Source organism: Pagrus pagrus (genome assembly GCF_965226575.1).
Source record: "Pagrus pagrus genome assembly, chromosome: 1".
Classification (NCBI taxonomy): Eukaryota; Metazoa; Chordata; class Actinopteri; order Spariformes; family Sparidae; genus Pagrus; species Pagrus pagrus.
Genome location: NC_140185.1, coordinates 29,127,036 through 29,144,627, shown reverse-complemented (window position 1 = coordinate 29,144,627; position 17,592 = coordinate 29,127,036). Strand labels below are relative to the sequence as shown.

Here is a 17,592-nt window from a genome sequence, read left to right as displayed (position 1 = left end):
TGATGGTGCAGTGTCTTGTAATTCTACATAACAATGTTTTTTTTGCAATTTTGCTATTTCATCAACTGGTTTGAGGTTAACAAACTAGGCTATACAAAGTGTAGTTTTGCCAGAACTAGGCGTCATAGGTTACATCGTGCATGGCTGTTATGAACAGGGCAGAAGAAGAAGAGGTCATGGACTGGACAACGAAACCAGTTTTGAGGTCTGCGTTTACCACAGTGGTGTTGCACTCAGAAACAGTAGGGGGCGCAAAATCGCAAAAAATGCAAAGTTTAATTAACTATAGATTTACCATTTATAAACAATGGTTATTATATACCTGTTACCCACATTTTGACATAGCATCGCTGTCCAGTGAAAACCATTTATTTCCAAATTTGGTGTTTTTGGAATTTTTTCGACAGAAGGAAGGAGTGCAACTTTACGAGTTGAGACAATTCTATTTTTTATGTCGCACAAACTATTAGTGAAGCCACTGAGTCATCTGAAAAATGCATCGGCACAAAGCTGAAAACATGTCTGTTTTTCTCAGCTCAAGAAAAGTTGACATTTTAGAAAGAAGTGGGTTTTTTTTACTGGACAGAAACGATCGTTAAAGTTAATAAAAACTCCAAAACTGTAGCCTTGTGCGTTCAAGACACACAACAAAACAAAACATATACAACAAGACATATGAATAAAATATGAAGAAATGAATTCTCGCTGTGAGTAAAGCCTTTACTCCTCTTTTTTTTTTTTTCTTTACTATAAGAACGGGTACACACAGCCAAACCAAATCCACCGTTTACCATTCTGTGCTTGCACTCCAGTCAGAGGAACATGAGTAAGCACCTGCATGTTAAAAGGACTGGAAACCTCCATAACATTTAACATCTCAGCATGTGTTGCCTGTTTGTTTTTTTTAGACTAGTCTCCCAGCTCGTGCATGCAACATATTTACAGCTTCCCACTTTCTTATTTTTTACAGAATCTTGTCATTTACTTCTGGGTGTTTTTTGACCTCTTGAAATGACTGTGTTACCTACACTTCCTGCAGCACCATGCGATGGAGCTGAGGGATGGGACGGTGGTCAAAGGTCATACTGTAATCCTATGGACTGATTAGTGTATGGTCACATACCCTGCACACATATGCATACTGATGGCTATCTGACTTTGGAAACAGGTGGCAAGGGTAAAGAAAAAGCAGGCAAACTTGGGAGTGATAGGTGGAGGCGGGAGGAGGGAGAGAGGAGGAGGTGTGCTGTGAGCTGGTTTGTGAGCAGTTTATAAATCATCCCATCCTCAGTAGAGTTTTGACAAGTTTGAGGATTAATTTCAACAATTATGTAAGTTTCTTAACAGTCAAATTCTCTGGAGCTTTGTTTCTTGCATCTCTTTGCTACTCATTCGAGACTTGCGGCACCACAATGCAATGCTTCATAGTCAGAGGACCATAATCCATGTAAACACGCCATCGCTATCTGTCTTATTGAATGCAAAATGGATTCCATCCGGGAATGCAACACTGACCAAGCCAAACATTTACATTACACAAAGAGAAAATCAATTTACATGAGACCGAGAGAGGGAGGAGGTGAGCATGGTGGGATGAAGGGAGAGAGAAACAGCTCCTAAAGGTGAAGACAATGAAGAAGACAAATGACGGGGAAAGTGCGGCGTGAGAGTGAGAGAAGTCGATGATTGAGTACGGGAGGTGGGGAGAGAATGGGAGAATGCAGGATGCAGAAAGGGAATGACAAGACGGAGAGAGGTCCTCTCTCATGGCCAGCAGTTAGCTGATTGATGATGATGAGAACGGCAATGAGGAAGAACAGCCACCTCTCAGAGGGAGAGTGGGCAAGCAAAGAAGGGATGCGAGGCGGATAGAGGAAGTGGGAGAGGCGTGAGTCGCAAGAATGCGCGTATCCATTTAATTATATCTGCCATAAAAAAATGATGGCATCCTTCCCTCGCATTGATCAGCAGCGCTAAATGGAAGGAGGCGAAACAAACCCCATATAATAAACAAATGAAGTTAAATGGAAGAGAGGAAATATAAACAGTAGGCTCCCCTCTTTTTTGGTGTTTTTGTATCTCCCAGTCTGTCTGCCCCCCCCCCATTCTGCCTCCCAATCATCCAATCTTTCTCTCAGCACCTCAGCCGTGCCCTGCCTCCCCCTTTCCCCACCATCCCTAACCCCACTTTCCTGTTTCAAGTTCTCTCTTAACCCTGTTTTTCTCTCTCTTTCTCGGTCCTGCTCATGTATCTGTGTCATCTCTCTGTTTCTTTCTCTGTCCAGAGTGGGGTGGCCACCTGGTCCATTAATCAGCCTCGGCCGGTGCGGACAGCAGAGCTCACAGAGTGTTGCCCTTCCGCCCCGCCTGCATTAGCGAGCCCTGTAAATCCTTCTTGGAGAGGAGAGGAGAGGAGAGGAGAGAAGAGAAGAGAAGAGAAGAGAAGAGAAGAGAAGAGAAGAGAAGAGAAGAGAAGAGAAGAGAAGAGAAGAGAAGAGGAGAGGAGAGGAGAGGAGAGGAGAGGAGAGGAGAGGAGAGGAGAGGAGAGAAGAGAAGAGAAGAGAAGAGAAGAGAAGAGAGGAGAGGAGAGGAGAGGAGAGGAGAGGAGAGGAGACTTTGGGTGGGTTTTTTTACATATATATATATATCAAAGAGGGAAATTAGTCCTACCAGGCCTATTACTCTCAGACAATGTGTAGTTGGTTTCTCTTGTTGTTGTCTTAAGATTCAATAAAGTTTATAATGGCTGATTTTATTTAGTAGTGCAAAGCCTTTGATTGTGGGTAATGTAGGCGCCATGTTTTGAAAAAGAAGAATAAGTGGAATAAAAAAACACCTCTGGTTCTGCTTTGTTGATTCAGATCATGTGTTTTAAAAAGTGTCCATAAAGAGTCCGACAGTGTTTAGGGAGTGCAATGCTAGACCAGTAGACTGCTTGTCAAAACCTGGTTGCCTACATTACCCACAATGCAACTGCAGGAAATTGACATTACTTGCAGCTTTCTCTGGAGCCACAAAAGGCTTTATACAAATTTCAATTGGTGGAGTTACCCTTTAGGAAATCTGATACCATGACTTAAACTGTAAATCTGAGAATTTTGGTTCAGGAAAAACACATTTCCAAAGTTAAACAGCTTCATTAATGCTCTCTTCTTGAGCTGTTTGTGCTTTTAAGTGTTTTAGATGCACAAAACTTGTTTTTTCATCCTCATGTTTTTCTAATATATTGTAGCCTACATTCATTGCTTTAATAGCGTTAGCCTTTTAGCTTGACCTTGTACACAGGACACACTGGGAGTGTGCTGAAAGGGCTGTATTGTACACTGAATTCTTGTTAACATAAATTTACTTGATTAAATCAAGCTTTTACCAATGCAGTGATACTCTGCTGTGAAAGCTTTAACCAAAACAGCACATTATTCATTCATCTAACAACATTTTAAATTAGTGAATGTTAAGTTTTTATGATAAAAAAAAAACAGCTACAAAGGTTGGATTGTTTTGATGGTTTGCACCAACAATGGATGCACAGACAACAAGCTGGCTAGACTTTCTTAATCTCCTCAGTTCAGAATTTATCGAGCATCTTGGATGAGTGCCAGAACAACTTCACTTGAACTTTTTGCTCACCGCAGTCGTTCGTATGCTTGTGGTGTCACGCAGAAGCTCAGACTCGTCCCAATTATCCTCTGTAAGGATTATTTTCTTTAGGTTATTATGTTTGATTTTGCCTGTTGGTTGCAGTATGCTATCTGAATGACAACACTGTCACTCGCTAGGAAATTCAGCAGGGGACCTCCTGTTACTGTGGCTGATGACAACTTCTATACGTTGTGCTGATTTTGCCCACAGGGTGTACATATATTATAGACGTAACCCCCCCCCCCCGCTACCAATACGTACGCTGTTTTCCTGGAAGCAAAAGTGGTGGGATTTTGTTTTAAAAACAAAGAAAAGTAATGCAGTTGAAAAGCAACTAGACAGCATTCACACGCAGCCCTGGGGCACAAGCGATTTTGTATGGTTTGATAAAGCATAAACGAGGATGTATGTTTTGATTCTGGAATCCAAATCATTTTTGTATTTCATGTCACGCTCTCTCGGTTTTAAGAGTGTGCAGGCAGAGTCGTCAAAACTGCCATCCCTATATAGCACAGTTCAAGCACTGCAGAAGTAAGTAAAAGTAGGTAACCCCGTGGGAGGGAAAGGCATTGAGATTATGTGTTACATTTAGCAAGACAGATCTTATTCCTTTCTCAAAGCCCGTCCTCCGGGAGTTTTATTAATGACAGACCCCACTAGAGTGCTCACAAAGAGGAAGGGGAAGGGGCAGGTTTAGCAAAAGACAGCCTTTAAGCCATAGAGGTGTGTTCTCATTCTCTCTCTCTGCCTTTTAAACACTCTTTACATCACCATACGTTTCCCTACCTGTCTTTGGGGTACACAGTTTTGAGAAAAAGTGTGAAGATTATGCCATTATTCAAGGAGGGGAACCAGAAAAGTGAAGTGTTAACAGAGCTCTGACATTACCATGGCAACAAAGAGAAAGTTGTTATGGTCTATGGAGGTACAGGCATCAGGTGTCCTTGATACTTAAATCCTAAATGATGCCTACCAAACATTGCTCTCTACTGATACCTACACTGCACATTGAGTTGGACCTGCGCCTCTCTGCGTTTGATGTTCAGCCCGTTGTACGGAGCGGTCTGGCACCGGTACAGCCCCATCATGTCCCGGCTGACGTTCTTTAGCCTCAGGCGGCCATCAGGCGTCTCCACCATGGTCGCCCCTGACGGCATCAGCAGGTCCTTTTCTGTCCGTGACCACAGCACAGGTGGACGCGGTTTGCCATCCACCACCAGGCACGCCAGCTCAGCGTTGCCTCCCTCTCGCACGCTGACCACCTGACCTCCAGGTGGAACCGACAGCATCGGAGGAGAGACTGGAGGGGAGACAAGGGAAGAGGAGGAAGGAGTTTAAGTCTCTCTTGTTTTTGAGCTCCAGCAAACATGAATAATGTATTTGAAAAGTATGACTTTTCTTAACAATGATACAAATTGCTGCAATAAAGGAAAACAATCTTCATACAATATTCATACAGACGCTTCACAAAAAAGCCAAAAAGGAAAATCTGATATATTGTGGCTTGTAAAGTTTGAATAAAAGGGACAGATAGATCTTTGTTTAAATAGAAAGCTATTTCAGACTTCTGTTTTTTAAATATAAATACATTTGTATGTGAGCTCAAAGAAAAAACCTTGACAAAAGTTTATGAGTCATTCAGTTTCGTCTTTCTTAATCGCGAGGGTAAATAAAAAAGTGCTTAAGTGCACAGTGGAGAAGAGAGGAAGGCTTTCGTGATATAACATGTCTGAAGGTGGACATGACTGAAACATTTACAGACGGTGTGAACAGAGAAACTAGATATCAGAGACAGGCGGAGAGTAAAAAAGGTATGAAAGAAAGTGACATTTACAAGGTTTACTTTATTGGACAATCACAGAGTTTCAATGCAACGCAGGGACATTAAAAAAGATTACTGCTCAGTATTAAGTGCTCACATTAAGATTTTATCACACATGAGAATGAACACAGAAACACACATACACATTATTACTATACACCGCTGTGATGTTAAATTCTCTGTGTTGCATCAAACAAGAGGGTAAGGCGCATGGAGAGATAGTTACAGAGAGGGCTGTCACTGTTTCTTAAAAAGTCAAACTACCATGCAGATTGGGAAACAAAAAGAGAATATTAACTACGTAATGTTTAAATTAATGCACTATCCATCTAACCTGGAGTTTCTCAGATTTCACCAACACAAGGTTTATAGTGCGATTTTAGGAAAATGGACACTCTCTTCCCTGGGTTTAATCCATGGAGCAAATTAGGAGTTTCTTTCTCTTGAAATGATTCATTTTTCCCCAAGGATACACTGCAGAAGCCTATTATCACTCTGGTTACAAATTTACAAGAGGGATGTCCTGCTTTCTGACTTTATGTGAAAGCTACGTACCCATCCACACATCTAACCTTTTTAATGCTCTGTTGCTCGGTTACTGTTGCTTTCTTTGCTGACACAAAAAGGAGAAAACTTGTCATGTGTCAGGCTTATATTGTACATAGAGTGCAGAAAGAGTGTTAATAAAGGAGATACACTAGAATGATGGGGCAAAATAACCTTTTCGGGAGTGGTTTTTCAAAATTATCTCGAAACTTACTGTGTGTTCAGGCTATAGTCAGCTTGGATAATGAATTGGCACATTTGGATTTGTTCTTTCTTGCTTGTAGAACAATGTGTCTTCCCATCAAATTGTTTTTTGACAGTGCAAGTTAGCCACATAACTACCTTATAACGTTTAACATATAAAGTCATAAATACTGGTCTCAGAATGACAGAGGCGTGAAAAAAAAGAAACCCTCACCGCTGCTCTGAGAGATGTTGACATCCACACGGAGCTCCAGCACTCTGCTCCCTGGGAAGTTCGCCACGCAGCTGTAGGTCGCCAAGTCTCTGAACTTCATGTCCACAATCTCCAAGCTGCTGGTGCCAGGTGCCATGTCTGGGTCACTGCGTAGCAGGATCAGGCTATCTGAATTGAAGACGGGTGCGCCGTTCTTGTACCAGGTGTAGTTGACCTTGTCCTGCGGGGTGGCATCAACGTGGCACGACAGCTTGAGGTCCCGACCCATTTGGATGGTCTCGCTGTCCTTGTTGGAGTCCGGTGTGATCTGGAAGGTCAGGTTGCCCATTGCTGTGTTCGGTGGTGTCAGGGTGAGAAGGGAGGGAGAAGAAAGCGTTAAACCGAAGGTACAGTGTAAGAGGAAAGCTGTGGGGAAGTGTTGATATTAATAATGGAGGAGGAACGTCACCAGCAAAATATTTACTCCGTATATTCACTAACATCCGACAGTGAAAAGAGCTAAATGCATTAAAGAATAAATAGAGAAAAACACTTTTTTTAAACTACGCATAACATATGTACTTAAAGGTCCAGTGTGAAGGATGTAGGGGCAGTAAGGAGCAGAAATTGATTTATAATTATATTTTCATTGATGTATAATTATCTGAAACTAATAATGGTTGTGAATCTGCCATGTTGCACCTCCATGTTTCTACAGAAGTCCAGAACAGACAAACCAAGAAATAGGCCTTCCATATGAAATGAGGTGTGTTCAGTCAGTTGCAATCTGCAACTGTTACTAAATCCGAAACGTTGGACCCAATTTATTCACTCTTAAACTTTTAATGAATGGTAAGCAGCTCATGAAGCTAGCTTGTAATTCACTCATTCACTCACTCACAAACTCACATTCTGCAGGCTCTGCAAGGGGGAGCTGTTGGGTTTCAAGAAGCTATTATTTGTGTATATTCAGGATATTACTCGGAAAAAAATAGCGTATTTGCAGTAAAGCATGATACCCATCCCAAACTCACCAGGACCCTTCAGACCCCATTCAGGATCCGTCGGGACCTGATGGATAGAGCCAGTCTGGGTCGGCCACACCAATTGATATGATACTTTCAAGTTCTTTAAGTGAAAAGTGTAAAATAAAAATACATACAAAAATCCATTCAGACATGGACATAGTTGTGAGGGAGACAGGGAGAGTAAAAAAGTCAATTACAATAAAAATAAAGTGGATGAAGGAGGGGGAAGATGGCTAACGCAGAATGGTAGATGAGCTTGCAACATAGTGGGTGAAGCATTGGAAGAGGGGGCAGAATGACAAAAAGAAACCAAAGGAAAAAGGAAATTGAAGAAGAAAGAAAGAGAGCGAGAGAGAGGAAGAAGCAAATTGTGAAGGAGGGAGAGACAAAAGGAGCGAGATAGAGAATAAAATAACAAAGGGATAAAGAGGAAGGGGGGAACAAAATCAAGGACAAAGAGTAACTCTCACTCTGTCACATTTAATTTTCAGTTTCAAAGGCTGCGTTTCCCCAACAGATTTCCATGTTGAATACAAAACAGCTCTCCATTTTCCCCACTAAGGCGAGAGACAGGCGGCGAGGAGGAGAGGAGAGCTCGAATCAAACTCCTCTCGAGCTTGTTAACAAGATGCTTGGGTGGAGCCGTGGATGTGAAACGGTGACCATATGGTTAACATGATCCTGCAACTTTACCTGCTTAGTGTGGAGACGATGTTGTGTGTGCGTGCCATGTGGGAGCCTGTGGCTGGCTGTGCATTCATGTGCAACTGTGTCGCCTGCCTACCTGCAGATTCCCATCTCTTAGCACTCACTGGATGTGCCTGTGTGTGTGTGTGTGTGTGTGTGTGTGTGTGTGTGTGTCTCACTCATCGTCTTGCCACCTGTGCTGGTGTGATGATGCGTTCAGGCCCATTAAGCTAACAGGAGAAACCCATCCAGCATACGTTCTCTACAGTGTTAACTAACAGAAGAGACTGTCGCTAATTGCTTCCACTCCAGTCTAACTAATTGGAGTGAATAAAGATGATTAAAGGGGCTAAAAATAGCCGGAGGGGAGGAAGAATGGAAGGCTTCTGCTTTAACGGCAAGGGAATTATAAAAAAAGAGCAATACTTAACCCGCCTATTCTGACGAGATTCACATCGGCTCTCTGTAATGATGGATCAACTGCTCGCGAGTCGCACGCCACACAGTCGCTCCCAGTGCACGCACACATGAATACATTTGCACACTAAAGCTAGCAAGGACTGAGCAGATGGCACTTTTAAAATTAAAAAATACAGTATCTTTGATCTGATGATTTAAGAATACTCAGATATCTGTTAGGTATGCGTGTGTATTTGCTTTGTTAAGAGAGAAAAAAAATCAGTGTGCTTCTATAATCTCTTGATTACTGTCAGCTATTTAAAGGGAAAGAAATATGGAATGACTACAACATTGTTAAAGGTGCATTATGTAAGAATTTGCCGCCTCCAAACAAACAGGGGGCAGCATATCAACAGAGTAGCGGTTAACTGCTCCTTTAACCTTGAAAGCTATCAGTCGTATTAGCCGTACAAAGTGGCTAGGGACTAGGCAGTTAGCATGCTAACTTCAGTAGATATCACGCCAACACAATACAAAAGCTTCAAAACTAATATTTGTTCATATTCTGTTGATAATTTTTTTTCACATAATGCACCTTTAAAATGTAGTTTCAGAGCTGGTAAATTAGAAGCATAAATTATGTCAAGCATTTTGAATCCAAACCAGCAGCCAAGGGAAAATAATGCACACGCAAACCATGAACACCCGTGTTCAATAACATTTCTCCCACTGCTTGTCCCGCTGTCATCTAGCAACAAACACACGCACTTACTCCTGACAACCAGATTGACGTTCTTGCGAGCGGGGTTGCCCACGTTGTTGACAGCCGAGCAGTTGTAGAAGCCCGCGTCAGCCGGCGTGACGGCCCGCAGAAACAGCGTCGGCCCACGAACTTGGGCGCTGAGGGGAAGCGGGCCGGGATAACGCGACCACGTCACCGTGGGCGGGGGGAAACCCGATGTCACCTCACAGGTCAGGAGCACATCCTGGCCGGGGTCCACCACCACCGTGTCGTTGACTGACAGCCGGATCATTGGGGGAGCTTAGAGGGAGACAGAGAAGAAAAGGATCACAAGTGCAAATCAGTTTTTTCTGTTGTCACATTGAACAGAGCAATGTTGTTTTCCTTGCAACTGTTGTAAAGGACTGGTGGTCTACAGATGTTGAGTCATACAGATGTGATGTTAACTGTCTGCAACTGTGACATGCAGATTTAATGAAGGGTTCCCAGTAGCATTGCAGGATGGTTACAGGATTTTGCATGCAAATGATGACATTGTTTTGAAGTGAGAATGGGAGTGTGTGTTATATTGATGTCTGCGTGCGCCTGTGTGTGTAAATACTGTACCTGTGTGCATGTAATATAACGCACGTACTAAAGAAACACAATTTTCATGAATTAGTGCTTTGACATCCTGTAGCCTCATTGATAAAATCGACTTGATGATGATCAGCTTAAGTACGATTGAGGCAGAAAACCACTTATAAGCAGTATTTTTTATAAAACCTGTTTGTCGTGGAAACATCTTATCTCTAAGAGAAGTCTCGCCGTGACTTAAGCGATTCTCCTCTTGGTCGTGTCGGGGTATTGCAGTTTGGGATACTTTTGGGTCCAAGCTTGTGGTAAAATTTGAATCAACTTTATGAACAATACACAGCGGTACTACACTCCCAAGGAGCATGTGTGGCTTTGTTTGTTAATCCACTCTTTAGTCCACTGAATAATACATGTTGTCTGGCATCAGTCTCCTCTACCATTGCCATGATCTTGTCTTGTCTTCCAAACATTGTCAGAAATGATCTTGAGACTGAGTTTCAGTACTAAGAACATTCTTATAAAGGTCCTGGTCTTTAAAACAGTATCTATTTTATCAGTAAGTAAAAGTTTCTATTTAGTATCCAACTCAACAGGACGTACACTGGAATAAATACATCTTTATCAGCTATGACCTCCCAAATGCACAGAGCCAGTTATGGATATTTCAAAAGAGGGTGTTACAGCTGTCCATGGAGGATCACCACTGCATAAATCCCAGGACACATAGGCAAGACCTGACCCCCATCCAAATCAGCACACAGCAGCCTCATAGGTTTCCTCTGACTGCAAATGTGATGTCGCATTTGGATAGGTCTAAACATGTAGCTGTGCATTCATGTAAGGGTGTTTGAACTTCTCATCTTTTTCTCAGAACAGACTAATCAGTAAACCAAAGGTAATTCATGTCTCTGTTCCCCTGCTCTCACATCACCTGTATCTTTCCCAAGCCACTGCGTCATTCTCCTATGACTGACCTAACAGGAAAAGTACAGGATGACCCAAAACGCAACTGCAGAGGGGGGAAAAAAAAAATCCTGTTGCCAGACAGAGATCGATCGGAGCCCAGCAGTTTCAAAATACAAAAAAAGGGCAGAGCGGTGGGAGCGAGGGGCACACACACACACACACACACACACACACACACTATCCAGTAAAAGACCGAGTAAAAGACACGACTGAAGCAGGAGAGGGGAGAAGAGCCAAAAGACAAAAAAAAGGATATTAATCATCGAAGAGGAGGGAGGAAAGAAGAATATCTACAGTGACAGAGATACCATCATGTGCACACACACACCCTGATAACTACATGGGTGTGTACTGTCTGTTAAAATTACCAAATACAGGGTGATAATGAGATGCAGAGATCATTTCGAGCTTTCTCACACTGCCTGTTAAGCAGAGCATTCACTGAAAGGCCTACAGCTTTTGGTTTTACTCTTTAACCATCACCAAGAGCAGACGGAGTTGACAACAGGAAACAACAGCTAATGAGTAAACATATTTGTATTATCAGTATCTGTTAGTTCGTGCGTCATGTTTGAGTACTTCTGTAATCTGCAGATAGGAAGACTCAGATAGAAGCTCAGTTCATGAAAACAATTTTCAGAAACACTGATGGGTTTGCAAATCATTTGTACTGTATGTTCTTCTTATTCTTAGAAGGAACATTCAGTACATTTGTGACAATATCTTCTCAACAATTCTGTTTCTTTGTTTTCTGTCATTTTTTAACTGAAAATTATGTGACAAACCTGCATCTGCTGCAGTTTGAGTCACAACTACTACATAGACCTATAACACAGTTCAGTCTCATTGCCAACACTGCACATTTCGAGCGATTTCCGGCAAAGGCTACTCCTGACCCATGACTTCTGGAGTGATATCGTTGATCTGTGTTTGTTGGATTTGTGGGCTTGGATTTTTATTTATTATTAAAACATTTTGCTAATGTGTTAGCATTAGCAGGTTTCAAAGAGGATTACAAGTTATTCTGCTCCCTAGTGGCCAAACATCACACAGGATTTCTAAATGCAAATGGTCCTGTTTCGAAAAACAGGAAAACAACTCGGCTAAAAGAAGTAAAAAAGAACAGTACAGTAAACCATTGATTGCTTTTTGTTGTCGTTTGATCAAGTACTGTAAATCAGTTGAAGGCTTCTGAAATAAACACACTTGATTTACTACAAGTGTTTGTGTTTAACTAAATAACTAGCTACAGAATAAAACTACTTCTGGCAATTGGCGGTTGGGAACATACTCTAATTCCATCAAACTGAACCCTGGCTTCACCTCAACTCAACCTTAAAAACCTCTCCACGGCTCTCCAGAATTGCAATGCACCCTACATCTTAATGGTAGTGAAAGCCATGTTTCGCAATACCTCCTAGTTCAATGTAAAACCAAGCGCTTTCAAGGCATTCGACATTCTCCCCATCGCGTAGTTGCCAATCCTATCTGCAACATCTTGTAATAGGTTTTTGCATATCTTGCCACAGGGTGTAAATGGGGTGACATGAGGGTAACGCAGAGATAAATGAGCTTGTGACCAAAATGTCACCTGGTTAAATCCCTCGAGTGGCTACAAAAATCTTTTTGGTGGAGTAATATAAAAAGGTCTCCCCCCTCCCTCATCAGATACAGTAAAAAAAAAAAAAAAAACAGGGTAAAACAGTCAAGCCCCGGTTCTCTACTCTAGCTGCTTCACGGGTGACGAGTTACTAATCTGTGATTGTACTGTTGAGCTGTAAAAAGTATTTGGGCAAATTAAAGCCGCAAAAAAGTAGAAAAACAAGATCGTTGTATTCCGTTTCAAAAGTCAACCTGCCTTTTGAATTATTCATATACGGCTTGTATATGCTTGTTTTTCATTGCTGCTGCAAGACCTCATGCAGCAAGTGATAGCATGCAGAGGTTTAATGACATTACTCTGTTTAGAAAATGGTTCCAGGTCATTTTGGAGATAAGAAAAACAATCACCTTATTGCACAGTTTTCTCCCAATTATTCTTTATATTAATTCATTTTTCACATATACTCTTTGTTTAAAGAGCGTATCTTGTCTGGCACAAACTAAAGAAGACACCACAAACACACACAAACATTCACACACACAATATTAGGAGCTAGCGCTACAGCTACTTTATTTGCCAATATGAATTAATTCCAATTCAATGGATGAAGGAAGATGGAAGAGGATTAGATTCGCTAATAGGTTTAGACGCTTGTAGAAAATAAACAAATCCAACCTGAGAGTCAGAACCTAATGAGACTACAGCAACCTGAGTAAAGAAGTGTTTGCAGCGCTATGTGCCGTGTGTAATCCGGGCCGGTCAATCTGCCATTGGCTGATATGAAGTCTGGAAAAATGAAAGGGCCTTACATTGCTTTAAAAAAAGTATTCAGCTCGATAAAGTAAACCCTTTTTCACTATAAACTAAATCAGTCAAAAAGTGTGTCAGTGTGTGTCCTGACGGATTTTGAGTCGGGTTTTGTTCTGAGTATTTCTGTAATCAGCAGACGTAGAGGCAGTTGAAAGGTCATGAAAACAGGTGTGCGATGGTCATGAGGCTTTTATCCATCCACACTACATCTTTTTAAAAAAACTGCAACTTTCGGTTTGTTAGTACAGCCTTCACCATTCCTTAAAATGCATGTAGAAGTGGGTCTTGATCATTCGCTGGCTGTTGTTGTGCTCAAAAACCTACCTGAGATTTTTTAAAAGATTTAAAAAATTCTGTTATGCCGTGTATTATTTAATCGTGGATGAGTGTACTTTGTAAGGAGTTGTTACCATTTCATGTTGATCTTTTAAAGAAGCTTTTTGTTGGCTAGAAAAACATTTTTCCTTCTGAGAATGCATTGATGAGGTTTTAAATATTAATATTTGGGCTTTTTAAAAGGAGCATACTCCAGACGGGCTTTTTTAAATGGGCTCTCGAGGACAAGAAGGAGGAGAATCCAGGCTTTTATCGACCTGAGAGAGTTAATCCTCAGTGAGAGACCGACCCCACGGAGTACAGGAAGCAATTCATTCCTCTAATAGACTTTATGCAGTACATCCTCTCATCTAATCTCTTTTTTAGATTGCAATCACCGTAATGAAAGAGGTGCACGGAGGCTCAACAAACTGGTTTACAGATGCATGTTTCTACTCATACAAGAATGTGCACACTTCTGTGCACACGCACAGACAGGCTTGTACTCTCTTAAATGGGTGACAAAAACGCGCATGCAAAAACACACACTAATGGGAGATCTCTTTAGCTAACCTCACTGGTGATGGCTCTCAAGCTGACAAGAAATTTCACTGGTGTAACAACTGCAATCAGCACACAAATAGCACTGTCCACTTCCATTGTATCAAATCACAGCGAGAGGAAAGTAAAGCCCTGTGGACCTGAAGAGCTTCCTAAGTGTTGAACAAGGTCCATGGAAACGGTTTTGCTGCGTTATTTGTCTGTCTGTTAAATACAGCAAAGTATCAGCTCAGCTGGGGGTGTATTGTAGCAAAGCCCTGTTTGTGATCATAATTGATTATACTGGCATTTTAAGGTCCAATTACCAAAGAGAGAACATGTGATGCTCATGTGGTCGAGCTTGCGCATCCTCTTCATACGGGATGGGCGTCAGCAGCGTAGCCGTGGTCAGATTATGCAATAGAATTGTATATAATTTTATAATATAAAGAGAGATCCAACATGTTTAAAAAGCCTTTTTATTTGACGAACAATAAAACAGCATAAACTTTTATTTTCCTTCACTAAAAAAAAATGAGTGGCCCAAATTGAACCTACTTGTGTGTAAGTAAGTGTAAATAAACAACAAAACAAATAAAACTCGTAATCCTAAGAACAAAAACTGCCAAAGTACAGTGAACAGAAAGTCTGGGTAGAAAAAAAAAAAATAAGAGAGAACACTATATGTGAAGCAAGTGGGGGGAGGAACTGAGGATTTGAGAATTATAGCTTCAATTTCCTGGGGATGCGTGGGTGACGGTAACGGTGGGATCAGCCAGCGCTCTTCCCAAAGTAATGGGATTTATGTGCAGCACAGCGGTTTACAACCAGGTAACAAATGCCTCTCTCTTCCACGCTCACACTCTCTCCCTCCCACTTCCCCCTTTTCTCTCCGTCAGTTTGTCACCTCTGTATCTTCAATATCTGTGTCTTTACCTCTTCCCGTCTCTGTCTCTGTGCCTGGTTCTCATTCTTTCTGCATCTTGCGTTCACTGATTTCTCGCCATCACTCGCTTTCTCTCTCACTTCCACACTGCATTACGTGTTTCAGATTTGCAGGACCGAATTCAAATATGAGGTAAAGGCAGTGGGGTTTTACTGAGAAGAAATCAGCCGGAAGTAAAAGCTTAAAGGTTTAGATTGAGGTGTGTCGTGACAGCTGCTGTATGTTTGTGTTTTGTACCCTGGAAGAGTGGTTGTCACCTTCATGTCAGTCAGGTGAGGCAGCAGGTTGGCCTCAGGGTTTGGAGACAGACCAGCAACCAAAAAGTTGCTACTGATCCTCGGTGCCGTCATGAGGAAATGTTCGAGGTGTGATTTGCAAAATGAAGGATTTGGATGTTATTACCTCGCTGCACACAGACATAATACCCTGAAGCAAGTTGAGTAGATAAACCCCAAAGTATCTGAAGTGCACTGCATTGTGGTCAAGCCGATACTTTGTGTTTTATATATTCAGGAAAGATATGTAATTTATGTTCAATGGAAAATGGACCGTTGAGGACTTTCCTCTAAATTTCAATCACATCATGACAAACAAAAAATTATAAAGAAACAGAGACTTGGAAATGTTTTCACATGGTGACAATGATGACAGTCTACTGTGTCTGCTGTGACAAAGACAGGACACACTCCTTTGCTCTTTACGTGCTTTAACACTGGGCCATCTGCAGAAGTGTGTGTATGTACATACAGTAGCAGATGTGTGCCTGTGTGTATGCACTTACTGTACATTTGTTTATCTGGATGTACATTTGTGCATATCAGCTATCCTTAATGGACATGCGAGCAATGAGTAGCTGGAAATATACACCACAACAGGATGAAAGCAACTGAAGACCTGCTTGATCTGTTCAGGTGTGACCGGCATATTAAACACAATGTAAACTTCAGTATGAAGACATTTTTATATGGAAAATAGGGAGTGTTTAAAGATGCAGCATGTGACCTAAAGGTTGCTAATTTAAATTTGTCTCTTTCATTTGAACAGTGCAACCTTGTTGATTATGGAATCTGATATACAGCATTTTTCTGATTATCAGAAATTTGTTTTTGTTTTGTTTGTTTTTTTTTATCCTACTGCAGATAAAATAAATGTATTAAAAATGCACAAGCTTGGCCGCAGCATGCAATCTGCAAGTAATAACTAAAGTTATGTAGTGGAGTGAAATGTGCAAAAATTTGCCTCCAAAATGTTGTGAAGTGGAAGCATAAAGTAGCAGAAAATATAAATAGTAAGGTACAAGAACATCAAAATTGTGCTTGAGTACAGTACTTGAGTGAATGTACTTACATTCCATCACTGGGTATAAATATGTGCTCTGCTGGCATGAGGCTGCATGCTTACTTGTATAGTTAAAGCAATATGTTTTCGACATGGAAAGGTCATAGTCAGAGGGCACGGAGCTGAAATTGCGAGACTCTTAAAGCCCCTTCGAGTGACTTCACAAAAAATGATCAAAGCGGCCTTACAAGCAGATTGATTCTTGCCAGCGGTGTGGCTGTATATCCCCACCCTGATCCCCTGACTGGACTGGATCTGACACTGGTGGAGAAATGTCAGGAGGAAGTTTAGGAACTGAACAATGTAATAATTCATGTAAGAGGCCTTCAACCTGCAGCCATAAAGCCCAGACACACATGACCTGTTGGTAAAATATCTAAAGTTAAATATTATAATATTATTACAAACAACAGCTTGGAATAGATAGATTTTTTTGAATTTTTCCACCATTTTTCCCGATTCTTTCTCTCTCTCTCTCTGTCCCTCTCCCTCATGACCGCTCTCAGTCGTGGATTACAGCCTTACATAAAACTGACTGCGCAGATGCAGTACAATCTCCCACCGCCGAGGTTTTACAGTACTAAGGGTTATTGCAGATTGCCCATTGATCCTCAACTTTTCAAGGGGGAATTTGTACGCTATAGGCCTTGCCACATATTGATCTCATCATATATATTACACACTTGTACGACTGTCATATTATTGTGAAGGTATTGTAGTAAGAGTTACAGTAATCAATAAAAGACTGAATCAACTAGCCGTCGTTCAGATTTACTGGCTGACTCAGTTCTCTGAAGGTTATAAACAGCTTCAGATCACGGTGCCTGTGTGTCTCTCTTTCTTTCTTTCAACATACCTGCCACCAGAATTATTCAGGAATGGATTTTATTTTGCAGCATTGTTTATTTTTCTTTGTGAAACAGCATTTTGTCAACAGAACCTGAGATGTTAAATCGACAGCGTTTCCAAATTAGCACCTATGTTGACACGTAGAGCGGCGTAATGAAGAGTTGTACAATTTCATCAGAGACATGGCACTTAAACTGTCAGAAAGTCTCTGATGTATATGAAATGTAAATTGTTCTCTAAATCTGACAATTACTGACAATGTGATAGTTATAAAAAGTCTATTTCACATTTCTCCTCTTTGGTCTTTCTTTGATGTGGAGATGCTCTTTTTTTTCCCCCCCTGCGCTATTTCACCACAGTGGCTGGACCCATTTACTGCCCATACA

At 41.4% G+C, this 17,592-nt stretch overlaps 1 protein-coding gene across 2 annotated transcripts in view; it reads right to left on the bottom strand.

Moving 5' to 3' along the window:
* The window catches only part of mdga1 (MAM domain containing glycosylphosphatidylinositol anchor 1), a 186,578-nt gene that overhangs the window by 51,298 nt on the left and 117,688 nt on the right, over positions 1-17,592 (bottom strand). For both annotated transcript variants that reach the window (XM_084367268.1, XM_084367269.1), the window contains exons 7-9: positions 9,294-9,563; positions 6,429-6,758; positions 4,643-4,942 (exon numbers count right to left, since the gene is read on the bottom strand). In XM_084367268.1, coding sequence (XP_084223394.1) covers positions 4,643-4,942; positions 6,429-6,758; positions 9,294-9,563 — 900 coding nt within the window. The remainder of the gene's footprint in view (positions 1-4,642; positions 4,943-6,428; positions 6,759-9,293; positions 9,564-17,592) is intronic.